This window comes from Carcharodon carcharias, chromosome 1 (assembly GCF_017639515.1).
Source record: "Carcharodon carcharias isolate sCarCar2 chromosome 1, sCarCar2.pri, whole genome shotgun sequence".
Lineage (NCBI taxonomy): Eukaryota > Metazoa > Chordata > Chondrichthyes > Lamniformes > Lamnidae > Carcharodon > Carcharodon carcharias.
This window is the reverse complement of record NC_054467.1, coordinates 74,071,675-74,089,997: the sequence shown is the minus strand read 5'-3', so window position 1 is coordinate 74,089,997 and position 18,323 is coordinate 74,071,675. Positions and strand designations below refer to the sequence as shown.

General features: G+C 44.3%; 1 protein-coding gene across 1 annotated transcript in view; it reads right to left on the bottom strand.

Annotated features, from left to right (window-relative positions):
• slc2a9l2 (solute carrier family 2 member 9, like 2) overlaps positions 1–18,323 on the bottom strand; it is a 492,038-nt gene that overhangs the window by 127,697 nt on the left and 346,018 nt on the right. Inside the window, exon 10 of the mRNA XM_041191251.1 lies at positions 3,723–3,824. Within this exon, the coding sequence (XP_041047185.1) occupies positions 3,723–3,824 (102 nt within the window). The remainder of the gene's footprint in view (positions 1–3,722; positions 3,825–18,323) is intronic.

Genomic DNA, 18,323 nt, shown 5'->3' with positions numbered 1-18,323 from the left:
GCAGTGGGTAAGATCCTGTGGATGTGTGATTGGTTTGTGAGTGTGTGAGTTGAGAGTGATGAGAAGAATGACTTACTCTGGTGGAACGGAGGAGATCATTCACCCTCTTTCAGCACTGGGTGGCTATCCTCTTCTGCAGGGCATTGGCGCTGACCGCCACTGCCACTACCTCCCCTGCAGGATTGGTGACCTTGCTTGCTGGTCTTCACCTAGAACTGGGGTAGAGGAATTCATGGCAGGCCTCTGCTGCCCAGCAGATGCCCGAGGAAGGTGTTGCTGAACTTGGGGGCAGCATGTTTCCTCCCTTTGACAGCCATGACTTTTCAGCAGCTTTCGATCCATTAGAGAGTGCTAGCTCTGTGCAGGGGTGCCCTCTAAACATGACACCCGGATTAGTGAAGGCCTGAGGTGATGGCGGGGCGAGCGAATCAGATGCCTCCCCACCAGTGATCCAGCGAGTTTCCCATGCATGTATTATTAATGAGTGCCGGGAATGGGACGATACAGTACGAAAATCCGCCATTGCAGCCGGCGGGTAAAATTACTTTATTCATGCTGGCTACTGCACTTAGTGCAAATCTGAGATAATTCCACCCTGTGTCAGCAACTTGGCAAGTTAGAAAAGGTGAGTGCACAGTGAGAGGTCATTGCAAGCTGAAACCAACATGAAATCAGTAGTATTAGAGGCAAAGTGGCAGGCAATAGGCCATGCATAGTTAAAGGCACATGCTGCAAGGATCAACTCCTTGAGGCAAATCTATTCAATAGTCTCCAGCATAAGTAACTTGATGCCATTTCATTGAGAAGACTCTATAGGACTCCCGACCTTTTAGTCTGTGAGCGACAGGGGGTACACATACTCTGAAAGAGGGTGGACCATTGAGGAGAAGCTGTAGTGTCGTCCAGCTCAACAGCCAGAGCAACAGTGACAACAACTGCAGGAGAGCAGCGCCTTCAGCATTCTGCACAGCCGCATACAATTGGATGGAGCGGAGGGCATGGTCTCAGGCTAGCCCCTCGAGGGGGGCACCGTCCTCTGCACAAGGTCTACAGCCCAGAGGAGCAGCAGTGCCTCTGAAGCCTGCAGCTCTTGTGTCAGGTGTTCGCAGAACTCTTGTGCCCCCTTGGAGGAAGACCGAAGGCCAATAGGAGCAGGTGGTCACCCATTTGCCCGTGGCAGTTAAGTCTCAATTTTTTTTGCACCCTGCACGTTCCAAGGCTCAGCTACTGACATTTGCAGGATCTCTCAATCTGCAGCCGACAACTGCATCAGCCAGGTGGTGGATCCCTTATTTGGGAGGGCATCGCTATACATTGAGTTCAACATGGCTGTCGTCAGCCAAGCTCCCAAAGCTGAACTCTGTGCCCTCTTGGCAGGATTTCAACAGATCCAGGGTATAACTGAGTCCACACATGTGTTGATCAAGTATCCATTGCAACAACATCTTGTTGCATCTAAATCCAAGTTCTGTTGTGTTCCCTAGTCAACCTATTCAGCAGTGGTGTGTTAACCATGGCTCAGTTGGTTGCACTCTCACCTGTGGAGCGGATTGTGAATCAGAAGGGATTCCACTCCTTCAATGTCCACCTGGTATTCAACCACCACAAACGATCCTGCAGGTGTTTGCAAATTTTCCAGGAAACTTTTGTGACTCTTTTATCCTTCAGCAGTCTCAGGTACCTCAGCACTTCACACCTGCGCACAGCCTCATTGGATGGGTGCTAGGAGACAAAGGGTCCCAGCTGAAAACCTGACCACTGGCTTGCTGAAAGTGTGATTTTCATGCCTTGACCAATCTGGAGGTGCTCTTGATTATGAGCAGACAAGGGTCTCCTTTATTATGGTGGTGTGCTGTACCCCACTCAATCTTGCACTTCAAACAGGAGTGGATCTAGTGCAAGAGGAAGGTGGGGAGCACCCGGCTTCCTCAGAGGAGTGGGAGGAGGGCATGGTGAGGATAACCATCTGGAGGTACCTATGATGCATCCTGCCACAGTCAAACCTGCATGCCAGAAAAGCCCATTACACCTTCTTTCATGCACATTTCAACTGAGGGCAGTACCATGCAGCACTGTACTTGTGCCAACCAGATCCTAGTATAGCTAGAAGGGCTGAGGTCATGATCAGTGGACTGGGCTTGCCTTGAGGAGAGCCCCCACTGCCCCCATCCCTATCTACCTCTTCCCTCTCAGGAACCAACTTCAATTCCCTGCTAACCAAGAGTAGGAGAGCACTTGGCTGCATTTCAATGTAGTGTTCGACCATCAAGCCAAGTGCGTGATCAATGATTCTCAAGGTTGCCGCCAACATCTGGAGGTCACTGTTGTATGCCTGCATACACTCATTGGCCTGTTGCAAATGACTGTCCATGAGGTTGGCCACTCTTTCAATGGCGATGGTCATGCATTCAAAAGCCTGAGACATAACTGCACTATAGCCATGAAGGACTCCTCCAGCTTCATCGACCGCTCCCTCTCTGGAAATTCCGTCAAATGCCCCTACATTTCCCATTGCTGCTCCATAGGTAACTGCTTGGTGTATGAGCGCTGAGGCTCAGCATCTCCCTTGAGGTGAACACGGCTGGAGGTTTCCTCAGGCCTCTGACGGATCTCTCCACAGTTGTCTCTGCCTCCAGCAACTGCTCCTGCTCACATGTGAAGTGCTCCTCATGTAGTGCCAACCTTTCTGTCTGTGAGGCATGACCCACCAATGTGCTGGTGGACAGTGTGCATAAGTCAAGAATATAAATATGCTATCTTGGAATTAATCACCTAATGGGCCTGTAATGAGAAAAGAAATGTAAAGATTTGTCTCCCTTTCAATGGTAATGTTAATCAGGAAGGTCAAAAGGGATCAAAGAAAGAAAGACCTTACATTTATGTAGTGCCTTTCACAGCCTCAGAGTGTCCCAAATTAAGTACTTTTGAAGTGTAGCCACTGTTGTAACGTAGGAAACATAGCAGCCAATTTGCATACATGGCTCTCAGAATGTGTAAATGATCAGATGATTTGTTTTTGTGATGTTGATTTGAGAGATAAATATTGGCAAGGACACTGGATATAACTCCCCTGCTATTTAAAACAGTGCCCGAGACCTGAGAGGGCAGACAGGGTCTCAGTTATCTCATTTGAAACATAGCACCTCCAACACTTCAGTATTCACTACAACGTCAGCCTGAACTTTGTGCTCAGGTCCTGGAGTGGGACTTCAACCCACAACCTTCTGATCCAGAGGTGAAAGTGCAGCCAACTGAGCCATGATTAACACACCACTGCTGAATGGGTTGACCAGGGAACACAATAGAACTTGGCTTTAGATGCAACAAGATCCCATATTTAAGCCTGACGCAGTCACAACATTCTGTGCCAGATAATATCAACAGTGTTTGCTATCATCAAACTGGCCAGTGAGCCACAACAAGTGAAATTTTCACCTTCATCTTTGCTTTACTTTGGCCTTAAGATATTTCATTGAGTTGTATATACATGACAAAGCGTCAATGCTCCAGGGAGGCAGTACAAGATTCAGATACTATCCATTGGGCATTGAGTTTACACAATCAAAATCTTCCAAAACATGCAGACATGAGAACAGCAGGACACAAGGTGAAATAATTGCCTTCAAAATACAGGAGAGCAACAAATTATGCATGAGAGGATCCAACAGGAGGGTTCTGGAAAGAGCCAAGGTTTGATAAAGGTGATATTTGAATTTATATACCTGTAGATTAAGCGAGATTGTGAGCAGCCCAAAGAACAGTGACATGAAACCAAATCCACTAATGAGAAGGGATCGTCGACCGAGTCGTTCAATAGTCAAGCACTGGAAAAGAAAATTAAAATAAACCTTCAACTTCAATTGTTTCATAAATACTGTGTTCAAGTTACAGAAATAGGTTATAATCTTTTCACAGATTAATATCTAGACCTTGAACAAAGCAAGTCACAGTTTGAATATATATGTCACAGAGAAGCAACGCTAGTGTGCGCCAGATTCATGCATCATTGCTATAGGTTAAATTAAGAAGAAAAATATTGTTGTAATTATAGATTAGAAATTGATGTTTCTGTTCTTAGCTGACAAACGCCTAACACATTTGTACAGCATTCCTCTGCTTTTTTAGTTCAAGCGTTAGCCCATTTAAAATAAACAGGTTAACATTAGGGGCTGTGAATTTAAGATAATTACTAATAAATCCAGTAAAGAATTCAAGAGGAACCTCTTTATCCAGGGAGTAGATAGAATGTGGAACTTGCTGCCACATGGAGTGGTAAATGCTTATAAGGGGAAGCTAGGTAAATACATGAAGGAAAAATAACAGAAGGGTCTGTAACAAAAACAAAAATAGCTGGAAAAACTCAGTAGATCCAACAATATCTGCAGAGAGGAATACAGTTAATGTTTCGAGTCCGTATGACTCTTCATCAGAACTAAGGAAAAATAGAAATGTGATGAAATATAAGCTGGCTGAGTGGCTGTGATGCAATAAGGTGGGGGAGGCTTGTCTGGAGTATAAACACCAGCATGGACCAGTGGGGCTGAATGGCCTGTTTCACTGCTGTTAATTCTATCCATGTAATGCTATGAAGCATTGTAACTAAAATAGTGAAGGTGATATATAAAGAGGTAACACATTCTCTGCAGTGATTTATTGCCTTACTGCTTGTAGAAAAGAAAAGTTGCAAAAATAAATTCTCAGTACACGCTCCAGTCATGTTTCAGAATTCTGGAGGCTTTTGGTTCTCCATGTAGAGCAGCCAGACAGCTTTCTTCTGTTATTTAGAAATAAAAAGAAAAACTGAATGCTGGAAATATAAGCTACTGTTCCAACCCAAATCAGCAACCCATCTTGTTTTCTTTGACAACCAAGCTGACTTTGCGCTTATTCCTCTATACTTACTTTTATTTACTCCGAGGTATAACTGTGGAAACAATAGTTGCTGTTGACTCATCCATTTTTACTTGGTATTTCTGAAAAGGTGGCACATGAAGAGCAGAGAGGCTCTGTTGTGCATATTGTTGTTGCAATGCCAGAACGTGCTGGACAGCTTCTCCATGTCACTGTCACAGGTTCCAGTCTTAGAGATCTATCTCTGACCTGCACCTCCTTTAAGTGCCACATCCCTGCTAGAGTGAAATTATCCTAGTTATGTTTTGCAGCAGAGTGCTAACTGATGGTGATGAAAATGAGAATCATTAATATAATGGAATGTATGCCATTACTTTTGGACAACACTGGGAACATTATAGAAAAACTATTACTACTGGTTTGGGAGTCTAAGACTTGGGGGAAGGCAGGGGCTAGTCTAAAAATTAGAGCCAGATCTTTCAGGATTGGAATTAAGAAACATTTCTACACACACAGGGTGGTAGACATTTGGAATTCTCTTCTGCAAACAGCAATTGATGCCAGGACAATTGTTCATTTTAAAACTGACCAATCGATTTCTGTTAACCAACTATATTAAGGAATATGGGACAAAGACACACAGAAGCTTTGATCTACAAAGGAGTCAAGGGTTAAGGGGGAAGGGGATGCAGGCAGGAAAGCAGAGTTAAGACCACAATCAGATTAAGCATGATCTTATTGAATGACAGAGCAGGCTTGAGGGGCCAAATGGCTTCCTCCTGCTCCTATTTCTTATGTAAGGCAAGTTTATGGAGTTGCTTGCTGTGAAGTGCCTTGGGCCATTTTATTACGCTAAAGGCACAATATAAATAGGTATTGTTATTGTTAACAGGAGATTTAGCACCATTAATGTATAGGGTATCTCCATAACTCATTGCTCTTCCGGTAGTATTATCAGACATAGCATTTTAGTCTCTTCCTTTTGCTACAAGGAAAGTTATGGAGAGATGCCGATGATATTTGGCAAGGCACCTTGTCCATCTGCCCTCAAGAGTTGACAGATGCACTGTACCTGAGCGCTGACAGGCTCATTCATTCCTCTAAAATTGTAGGCACATAGTTAGCCAAACAGCAAAAGTTTGATGTCATTTCAGGTTTTCCTAGACTACTGTTGATTGTACACAAGTGGAAATATAAATAAGGTGAGTGAATCAAAAGCTTAAATTGATGGGAAAGCCCTTCATACCCACATGGATGAAATCAAACAAAGATTTCAACTTGCAGATCGAAAGTGGCTCTTGTAACATAGTTATTCAGTTAACTGCAAAATTCTGAGTGTCAACATATGGTCCCTTCCTCTTTATGCAGGGCAGTGTTTATTTGAGCTGAATAACTGATTGCAACATGGTTATTGTAGACTATGTGTGGAATTTGCCGCTCTGGAGACCAAGTGCAGTTGTGAGCGGGAAAGTCAGCATGATTCTTGCTGGGTCTCCATGCCAGATCGTCTGCTTTTCAGCTCTTTATTTATGCATAAATGAGCAGTTCAGCAAATCTCGTGACAGGACAGGCTGGGATTATCTGACCCGCCATTACCTCAGGGGGCTGAAGTTCTGGCAGCCATATTTAAACTGCCCCCACACGCACACATTCACTCTCTACAGCCCAGGACTTGTTGTGGCAAGTGTGGGCCCAGGAAGAAACAGGTCGCCTGCCCCCACCCTCAGTGACAAGTGCCTGAAGAGTCTCCTCCAGGCTGTCCAGGCTCGGCGGGAGGTCCTCTTTCCCGGAAATGGTAGCAGGAGGTCCACCAACCTCACCACACCGGCTTGGGGGGAGGTTGCCAGGGAGGTCGGTGTCTGTGGACCTCAGAAGAGGAACACCCTGCAGTGCAAGAAGAGGATGAATGATCTCATCCGCTCTGCCAGGGTAAGCCAACCTTCTCTTCAATCTCAACTCACACTCTCATAAAACCATCAGGTATTTGCAGCATTACAGTCCACAGGGATCTCACATACTACCAGCACAAGGGACGTCACCACTGATTCTATCACACACACTTAACATCATCATCTCCTTGTGACATCCTGCACAAGTCACATCTTCAGCCCTTACATAAGACCATGCCACACACAGCAGGCTTGCCTGCTTATGATCTGTTCTTGTGTCCATGCTGTTTGCGCTCCATCTGTCTTTATGCAGGACAAGATCGCCTACAACAAGAGGGAGAGATCCCAGACCAGAGTGTGGATAGCGCAGTTAAGGCCACTTATCCCCTTCGAGGGGCAGGCGGCAGAGCTGGCTGGTGAAGTCATGGACTATTGCCGCACCGAAGGTGCGATTGGCATCACCCAACAAGCCAGTGAGGGTCCACCCAGTCGTGATCACCCACACACTGACACTGCTCTTTAATGTAGGTTACTATCCAGCCAATCACTAATTATCTCTTCTCTCCAATACAGCTACCAGCAAGAAAAGGCAGAGGGACACCACCAGCCAACCAATCAGTCCCAGCTCCCAGAGCACTCAGATGAGGATCCTAAGGAAACATCCGAGGAAGGCCAGTCACCAGTGCAGAGACATACACCTCAGTGAGTCCTAGTTCTAGAGCAGGTGTTGAGTCACTATCTGGTGGGCACAGCATAGAAATGTGTCCACAGCAGGCAGAGGCAGTGATAACTAAGGTCCCTGACACTTGGATGCCGACTGGAGGCCAGGTTCTTGCTGAGTCTGATGATGAGCCTTTGGAATTGGCCCTTGGAGAAATGTTGGAGCTCCAAAGACAGGCAGGGGAGCAGCAGGCAGGGTTGTCAGAGGCCGTCACCAGATTAGAACGGAGGATGGAAGACTCCATCCATGTTCTGTTTGATGTCGTGGCTCCAAAATTTGTGTGCATCAAGGTCGCTATTGGAAGTGTGGCATCCGCCATGGAGACCCTGGTCCAGCAGCTTATGCTGGATATGCGCTCGGCCCTGCATACCATCCACGTAGCCATGAGTGGGATCCATCAGTGATTAGGCGAGGGGGAATGGACACCTGGACCTCCATCCAGATGCCCCTTCTTCTCAAGGAGTCAGGGTGGGGCCCTTGGGCACCCACAGGGAGGAGGAGCGTCAGCCAGAGGAATCTACCCAGGACTCTCCAAGGGTGTCCAGTTGCTCCAGATCCCCTCTGCCTGTGACGCTAACACCTCCAGCTGCTCACCCTAAGTAGGTTGCACCAGCCCACAGCAGGAGGCCTTTCACAGGCTGGGGTCCTCCAGAACTCAGGCCTCCAGAGGATGCCTGGCAAGCTCATCACAGATAACAGGGCGTAGCAGTCAGCAGGCTGCCTCCACCTCTGCTGCAGATGTCGGGGATGCACCTAGATGTAGCGTTAGGGTTAGAAAAAAGAATAAGTTCTGAGAGCACAATGATGGCACGGGTGCTCACTCACTGTATGTACTTTGCACATGTATAAATATATATTTTTTTCTGCCTCAAAGTCTCTAATGAATGGCTCTTCCATGTGATGCAATGCTTCGAGGTCATCCAAGTGTAACAGATGTCCCTCCTCCTCACTTATCTCCCATCATATCCCATTGGTCTATAGTGCCTCACTTAATCTCTGTTTAGTCAGTCACCTTTATGTCCATGGAAACAAGTGGCTATGAACACAGTGGTTGGACAATTCATATGTAAGACTTATGTCAGAAGATCATATCATGTGGCCTCATGAGTATAGATTTTGGAAAGTTTTTTATTATCCTAATTCTGCTACACCAGGGACATTTGAGCATCACAACATGTTGAGCCAGAGAAAAGTATTCAGTTTGGTGATCAGGTCTCCCAAAACCATTGGAAGAGATGATATCAAACTGTATTACTTGTGCTATTTAAGAGAACCATTGATGTCATCTTCCTTTCCAACATGATTTTTTTTATCAGTTCATGGGATGTGGGCATCACTGGCTGGGCAAGCATTTATTTCCCACCCTTCATCAACCTTGTAGAGAGGGCATTTTTGAAAGTTCACTACATCGCTGTGGATCTGGAGTCACATGTAGGCCAGACCAGGCAATGATTACAAAATTCCTTCCCCAAAGGGCATCAGTGACACAGATGGGTTTTCACAACACCATTTGACTTTAATTCCAGATTTTCATTGAATTCAAATTCCACCATTTGCCCTTAGTGGGATTTGAACCCAGGTCCCTAGAGCATTACCCTGCATTTCTGAATTACCAGTCTAGTGACAATATCAATATGCCACCACCTCATTTTGGGATTGACCTCTTTGAACCTAGAGGTAAGATGTTCTTGACTGTAGTCGACTCCTAATCCAGATAGATAGAAGTCAAGCAACAGCAGGGTCACACTTCTGAAGCAGTGATTACATCACTGAAGGAGATATTTGCAACACATGGAATCCCAGACATTGTAATCTCAGACAATGGACCACAGTTTACCAATGAATACTTTAAAGAGTTCGCGGCATCATATGCATTTGTCTACCAGTTCACCAAGATACCCTCAAGCCAGTGGTAAAACTGAAAGAGGAGAGCATACAGTGAAATCATTGCTGAAGAAGAATGATAACATCCAATTTGCATTTCTGAGCTATCATTCAACTCCACTCCAAAATGGATTAGCACCATGTGAACTAATGGGAAGAAGACTGAGAACTCTACTCCCTACTTTCTCACAAACACTCATGCCATGTGTACAAGCTGAAGACTTGGACAAGGTGAGGGAGAAAGAGGATGTGCATTATTCCTGCCAGACGTGGAACTATGACAAACATCACAAAGCACATAGCCTGCTAGACCTGCAACCAGGAGAGCCAGTTTGGATCCAAGGCCAAGCTCATTATGGATAAGTGGTCCTGCCTCATTCAAACAGATAATGGTATGATGAGATGGAACAAATGTGCATTAATTGCCTCACAGAAGCAACCTCCTACACAGTCAAAGCAGTATTCTACCCAACTGAACAGGCCAGAGATGCTGTGTTCATTGAGAGATCTGGGTGACAACCAGGCTGGTGAACCTGAGCCATCTACAAATCCTCCTTCTGCCAGCAGAGCCTGAGAGATCACACGCAGGAATCAAATCCCCCATTTCCTCCAAAGGAACAGAGGGCCCATTGGGTAGACTAGTGAAACCGCCAGAGTGGTTGTCCCTATAAAAAGAAATGAAAGTCAGAGACTTGTGGTGGGGAGTGGTTGGATGTAGTAGAATGGGGACAATCAGAGACTCGGGGGAGATCTAGTATATGAGATTAATTATAACTGTGTGATATGCTATTGAGGCACATTATCAAAGGAAGTGATGCAATGTCTCCTGATATTGTTCTGTCTTGCACAACCTCATGGTAAGATGTAGCTCACAGTAACAGATGTTCCAATAAAGTTAACATTTTCCTTACCTCAATATGCTCTGTGAATATTCTGTGTTAGCACAACGGCACCAAGAATATTATTTAACCACATTTTCTAAATATTTCTTTAGTATTGCTGAAAAAAGGGACGTGCTGGTGAAGCTTTTTGTCTTGCACTCATCAGGACAGATTTGCAAGAATACCAATCCTAAAGAATGATGACCAGAGATATTCAGGATATGATGAGAAGGAAAAGAAAGGCTTTTAGCAGGTACAAGGGGAGCAAATCAGCAGAGGCATTAGTGGAGTACAGAAAGTGCAGGTGGAGCTTAAGAAAGCAATTCGGAGAGCAAAGAGGGGATATGTGTAATCTCTGGCTGGTAAAAGTAGGGAAAATCCCAAGATATTCTATAAGTATATCAATGGGAAGAGGATAACCAGGGAAAGAGTAGAGCCCATAAGGGACCAAGGGGGCAATCTATGGGTGGAACCAGAGGACATCGGTAGAGTATTGAAAGAATACTTCACATCCGTCTTCACCCAAGAGAATGAGGATGAAGGTATGGAACTCGGGGAGAGAGACTGCAAGATTCTTGAGCAAATTGATATAGGAAGTAACAAGGTATTGGAGGTGTTGGCAGGCTTAAAAGTGGACAAATCTCCAGGTCAAGATGATTTGTGTCCCAGACTGCTGAGGGGAGCAAGGGAAGAGATTGCAGGGGCTCTGACCCAAATTTTTAATTCCTCTCTGGCCACGGGGGAGGTGCCAGAGGACTGGAGGACAGCTAATGTGGTTCCGCTATTTAAGAAGGGTTGTAGAGATAAGCCAGGAAACTGCAGACCAGTGAATCTCATGTCAGTGGTAGGGAAACAATTGGAGAAAATTCTGAAGGAGAGAATCTATCTCTACTTAGGGAGGCAAGGTTTGATCAGGGATAGTCAGCATGGCTTTGTTAGAGGGAGGTCAATCCTAACAAATTTGATTGAATTTTTTGAGGGGGTGACCAGGTGTGTAGATGAGGGTAGTGCAGTTGATGTAGGTTATATGGATTTCAGCAAAGCCTTTGACAAGGTCCCACATGGGAGACTTATAAAGAAGACAAATGCACATGGGATACAGGGTAATTTGATAAGGTGGATTCAAAATTGGCTTAGTTGTAGGAGACAGAGAGTGATGACAGAAGGCTGCTTTAGTGGCTGGAAGCCAGTGTCCAGTGGCGTACCACAGGGATCAGTGCTGGGTCCTCTATTATTTGTCATTTATATAAGCAACATAGATGACTACGTGAGGGATAGGATTAGTAAGTTTGAGGATGACACAAAGTTTGGCCAGGTGGTTAACAGTGAGGTTGAGTGTCTTGGGTTGCAAGAAAATATAGATGGGATGATCAAATAGGCAGATAAGTGGCAGATGGAATTTAACTCTGAAAAGTATGAGGTGATACACTTTGGAAGGAGTAATTTGAAAAGGAAGTGTTCAATGAACAGCATGACACTAGGAAGTTCTGAGGAACAAAGGGACCTTGGCGTGTGTGTCTATAAATCTCTGAAGGCGGAGGGGTATGTTAGTGGGGTGGTGAAAAAGGTATATGGGACACTTGCCTTTATCAATCGAGGCATAGATTACAAAAGTAGGGAGGTCATGTTGGGAACGTATAGAGCCTTGGTGAGGCCACAGCTGGAGTACTGTATGCAGTTCTGGTCGCCACATTATAGGAAGGATGTGATTGCACTGAAAGGGGTGCAGAGGAGATTCACCAGGATGTTGCCTGGGATGAAACATTTAAGTTATGAAGAGAGGTTGGGTGGACTTGGGTTGCTTTCGTTGGAGCAGAGAAGACTGAGGGGCGATCTGATCGAGGTGTACAAGATTATGAGGGGCATGGACAGGGTGGATAGGGAGCAGCTGTTCCCCTTAGTTGAAGGGTCAGTCACAAGGCGACACAAGTTCAGGGGTGAGGGGGCAGGAGATTTAGGGGGGATGTGAGGAAAAACCTTTTTACCCAGAGGGTGGTGACGGTCTGGAATACGCTGCCTGGGAGGGTGGTGGAGGCGGGTTGCCTCACATCCTTTAAAAAGCACCTGGGTGAGCACTTGGCACGTCATAACATTCAAGGCTGTGGGCCAAGTGCTGGTAAATGGGATTAGGTAGGTAGGTCAGGTGTTTCTCATATGTCGGTGCAGACTCGATGGGCCTCTTCTGCATTGTGTGGTTCTGTGATTCTGTGAAGGGAACAACAATTTATACTGCCTGAGAAATGGTTGGCAAGTGTACTCTGGCGTTCTGCATTTCACACAAATGAGTAATGCCGGTTATGAATTTCAGTGCCGGTGTGATGCCAGGCACGTAAACCATATATCCAATGGCTGGTGAATTGTATCAAACAGCATGTTCCTTCAGCTGTTCACAACAGGCAAAGTACTAACTGTACCCAACCAGCCCATGTTCCAAAGCCCAAAACATAGTGTCCAATGTTAGATGTCATTCCATGACTGGACAGTACTTGCTAATTAATCCTGATTGCACTAAGAATTAAATTGACAACTAATTTAAGATTATCAGTTGAGCTCATAGTGTGGTTCACTTATGCATGCTAGAAGCTACATATATTCACACAGAGGGCCCTGTCCTTTGTAAAAATAAAGAGTATGCCCATGCATTGCACTTTTTTCAACTAATCGAAAGCTTTGGGAACAGCCATTCCCTGGTTCATTCCCCATGGCAATACCTTGACAAATCAAGAGTTGACCTGCCTGGTTTGAATTTAAAAAGCTTAGCAGTTAACTGTTTCCCGGTTTATTGTCCATGCAACGCCACTGCCAATCAGAGTCCACTTGCCAGCTAATCTGCATTCTCTTCTCATGCAGTATAAATTGTTACTCCCTTTAGAATTGATATCTTTATGAATCTGCCCTGATAAGTGCAAGACAAAAATCTTTAACAGCAGGTCCCCTTTTTTAACAATACACATGTTCTGTGCTACTAAGAGACTGAACAGTTCTCTCCTAGCAACCACAAGACATTCTGTATGCGATTGCCAAGTAACTTTCTTAATAACCAGTGTATATAATTGAGAGTATAATCCTATCACCATAAATTATAATGAAAGGTTGACCAAAATGATTTGGACCAATATGAGGCATCTAATTTCTTTCTACACATTGTGGGACAGCTTTTTATAAAAAGTCAAATCAAAAATGTTTCTTCACAAAATTATGGTGAAAGTACCTTCCCATTTAACAGATGTTCTTAAGTTAATAGTCGGTGTACTCACACTTATCTAATGTCAGGTTCTTAGCAGCATGAGGTCTTCCCCTGATTACTTGCTTTGTTTTACTTGAAAAAAACACAGGTTGTGGAAATCATGCCAGTAGCTTTTGTTACAGGGGATTATTTTCAGTTTCTTAATAACCTCTTCCCCACATCTCTCTTTATAGGCTAAGACATAATTTAGTTCCAAAAAAACGTAGGAAAATAGAAGTGTTCCTTGATAAAAACAAAAAACTGGGGATGCTGGAAATCCAAAACAAAAACAAAAACAGAATTACCTGGAAAAACTCAGCAGGTCTGGCAGCATCGGCGGAGAAGAAAAGAGTTGACGTTTCGAGTCCTCATGACCCTTCGACAGAACTTGGACAGAACTTCTGTCGAAGGGTCATGAGGACTCGAAACATCAACTCTTTTCTTCTCCGCCGATGCTGCCAGACCTGCTGAGTTTTTCCAGGTAATTCTGTTTTTGAAGTGTTCCTTGATGTTGTTTCTTCCCATCATGAGGTCCACTATGCCCCTGTGAATCTAGGATTCCTGCTTTGTTCAGTCACGGCTGATATATTCCGATTGATATTGATGTTAACATGTAGCTGGAAATACCTCTGTTACAGTTATCCTATAAGCAAGTGATTTGCTCAATGGCAGGTATGGAAGAAGTTTTCGATGGTAATTTATTGGAATGAAAAACCTTATTTCCAGTTTGTTATTGCATTTATCAAAAAGCTAATATTTTATATTATATAATTGCATGACTAAACCCATGCATGTCATCAAGCCAATAACTTCTGGAACAGTAAACTGGCAACTGAACAGAATTAATGCCTACAGGCCAAAAAAAAATAGTAACTTATGTTCAAAGGCCTACTTAGAAACCAAAGACTAGAATTGCCACTTTTTTAATACTGTTGGTGAAGCACATAAATGGGCTGATGCCAGTATTGAAATAATACCAATTAGAAAATTCATGCAATAAAATTATAAAACACTGCAGTACAAAATCAGGCAACTCTAAGCTCACTTTTCAGTTGTCAATCACCCATTTAATCCTTCTTGTGATTATCTTAATTTTGTGTTCTTGTTACTGTCTCACTCACTAGAGGAAACAATCTATCACTATTTTCCATATGCGGTAAATTCCATGGTATTGTTAGTATATAAAGTTAAATGGAGACAGAACTGGCTTTGAATATAAATATTAATTAGCATGTTGTCCTCTGCATGATTATAAAGTTAAGGGCCTGAATGTTACCTTCTTAGGTCAGGCGCACGCCCAACCTGAGCACACATGAAATTGCACAAAATGACGCTGGGTGTGCGTCCCGATGTCATTGTGTAAGCGAGCAATATTGAGGTCAGTAGGCATACGCAGGAGTTGGAGCCAACTCTGCTACCTAAAGGGCCAATTAAGGCCATTTAAAAAGCCTATTGTCCACAATTTTATGTGTCTCGTGCAATTTCACTTATCCACACAGATCCATGCCAACTCGGTACTCATCCTTGCCGAGCACAGCAGATCGTTGAACCATTTATGGCACTACACCCATGTGTGCCGCACAACATCATGGCTGCTGATCTGGGCTGCCACCATGCTTTCTTGGTCAAGTGCGGTGGCCTGCTCTTGTCATCCCTGGGGATGAGGATGTCCCACATGACACTGACCTGCTCCACGTGGATTCCCAGGCACTCATCTGAGAACCGGAAGCTGAATGCCTACAGCTTCTCTTGAGATCCTTGCAGGTAAACTATTGGTTCCAGTGATGTGTCTACTTTAAGCATCTTTTTCAATAACCTCTACAACTTTTGGTGGTTGTAAAGTTCCAATATCCACCTCCTCTGTGAAAACTGAGGCAAAGTGATGCATTAGTATCATTGTCATTCCTTCACTCTCCACTAGATACACACTTATCTTATCTTACAGCAGCTGTGCTCCCTAATGTAACTCTTTCTATTAATATGCGTGTAGGAAGCCTTACATTGTCCTTCTACATTTTTGGTGATTTTCTCACACCTTTACAATCTAACCTTTTTGTACCTTTCCTATAGGTTTGTTTTATATTTATTGTGTGTTTTATTTTTATTACCCACCCATTAAGTGTTAAATATTTCAAGTTAAGTTCCACATTTGAGCTAAACCCTATGTATGCCTGCCACCCGAGCCTTTAATAGGCTTTCTTTTGAAATATCTTTGATTTGTAACTGTTCCAAGTACTGTTTACAGCATAATGAAAGGATTGTAAAACTATCAGCTCCGAATTTCCCTGAGGCCCACAGCACATCTAACGGTGCTAGAACAGGACGAGCAGGCACTGCAGAGGTGAGAAATGAGAAGGGATTCAGGAACACACAGTCCTAAAGATCTGGCAGCTTCTCAAGGGAGCAAAAGGTAGGCACAAGTTCTTCCCACCCACTGGAGATCTGTAAATGAAAAAAGGACTGGTGCCAGCATGATGGTGACATTTGCCAAAAAAAATGCCTGCTGCTCCCCAATACTAAACCCTGATCATATGGAACTACTGTAAAACATTGCCTAATAGTAATAGGACCAGTGGAAATGCGAATGATCAGATTATTAGGTATGGTCATGCTCCGGAATCTGCAGATTTTTAAAATCATAGCTCTGCTAAGGAGGGTCAATTGCATTGATGAATCAATTATTTTTTGCCAATCCAGATGACTTCTCCTCTAGGCAACTTTCTGATGCCATATCTTTATTCCTCTTCACCCTCTCTCTCAGGGGTTCAAGCTGTGTTGACAGCCTGAATTACTTAGCATGTCTGTCCAGTCCCAGAATCCCCAGCATTGTCAGGTTCTGAACCTGCTGGAATATTGCTTTTCCCGCTTCACCACAATTATGGTAGCAAAGCAGGGTCACCAATATTTCTGCCTATACTGTTTAAAAGGAGAATAAATATAAACATATAATAAAACCCTTGGAAGGATGAAAACAGATACCTATTGGTATTTTCACATTCAACTGGAACAGAGCCCAATTGTTCAACTTTACAAAGAAATTATATTCTGACAGACTGCCAAGCTGCCCCTTGTGAAAGTATTTACTTTCTTACTAATTGGGTAAAAATGTTCAACATCTGCAATTATCCCCAGTCCCTCAATCTCTCTGTTGCTGTTATAGAACAAATGTTCTGTAGACTATTAAACATTTCTTGGCTGACAAACTATCCTAATTATGTCTTGAGTGTGCACATATTTTAAACACAACTGCTGTAAAATTTTTGTTGCATAGTGCCCAATTTTTTGCAGCTTTGGGTGTCATTTAGCCTCCAAAATGGAGTCCATGGTACATGCATACACTCTGGTGCTACCCAGGTCAGATGGCATTTTAGTGAAGGTGAGAGTGCACACACTAGCAGAGATCATCTGCTTAAAGTATACAGAGCAGGAAGATCATGATGTCAATCTCTGTTTAATGCTAATTTGATGCCAGCACCACAATTTTAGAGCCCAATGCTCCGTCTAATACTGTCTCTTACACACCTGTTCAGCAGCAGGAAGGAGGCCCCCCCCGCCCCACCAAGTGCTATTTAAAAAAATCATCAACTGCTTCCAGGTTAGCTGTTGATTAAAGACCACTTGCTTTTTCTACAATTGTAGAAATGTTTGGTAGTTTTCAGAGCTAAAGTCAACAGGGTGGCACATGCTGAAAGACTTCCTACTGACTTCAAGGATTCTGCTTAGATCACTTGCCCCCAGACCTGCATCACCTTGACCTACAGGATGAAAAGAAGAGTAAACAGAGGTGATACAGAGGACACGTTTCTGGAAGAGGGGAAATGGGGGAAGAGGACTCTCAATGGGAGGCCATATCCATCCAAATGTGTTCAAGAAGCAATTGTCCCACCTGAACCTCAGCAAGGAACAGTGTGTCAGACGTCTTCCAGGGACGTTCATGTTAAAATTTGCCACCTACTGCAGCTACAACTTCAATCTTCAGTGCAGGGTGAGGACAGCATTGCCAGTGGCTGCAAAGGTGACTGAGTTGATGAGCTTTTGTGTATTGGGCTCTTTCCAGGCTGGAACAGTAATATTTGCAACTTTTCCCAGTGTGCTGTCCACTGTTTGCACTGAGGCTCTGCATTCCAAGAGGGGGGAATACGCTTCATTCTCTCTTGTCGGGCAGAATCAGGTGGAGTGAGCCCATGGCTTCGCAAGGACTGCAGGCTTACCAAAGGTGCATGGTGTCATTGAATGAATGCATGTCACTCTGTGAGTGTGGCATGTCAACTCTGAGATGCTCTGGAATGAAAGGGATTCCACTCCCTCTGTGTCCAGCTGGTCTGTGGCCATACTCAATGCATTGTGCAGGTCAAAGCTGATATATCAGCAGCAATCACGATGCCTTTATTTTGTGGCAGTCTGCTGTGCCATCTGCATTTGAGCCATCACAGCACGCCCAAAGGTGGCTTCTGGACAACAAGACTTACCATGACACATGTGGGCAGCATATAACAAAAGCCATGCTATCACACGAAAAGTGATCAAGCAGACCATTAGGGTGTTTAAGTCATGCGTTCACTGCCTGGATTGTTCTGGGAGAGCCCTGCCACATTTTTCAAAGTGCATGTCAGAATTAGGCATAGTCTGCTGCATGCTACATAATCTCACCATGATAAAGACACAGCCCTTGCCAATAGCTATACAGTACCCAGTTGAGGAAGCAGAGGAGGACAGGGTAGAGAAGGAGGGAGAAAGCAGCCAACACATTTCCTTTCTGTCCACTCAATGATTCACTCATCCAGCTGTGATACCAGTGAATGCAACCACGCTTCCCCATTCACCAACAGTACCACATCTTACCTGACCTCCATTACTGACCATTGCAGCTC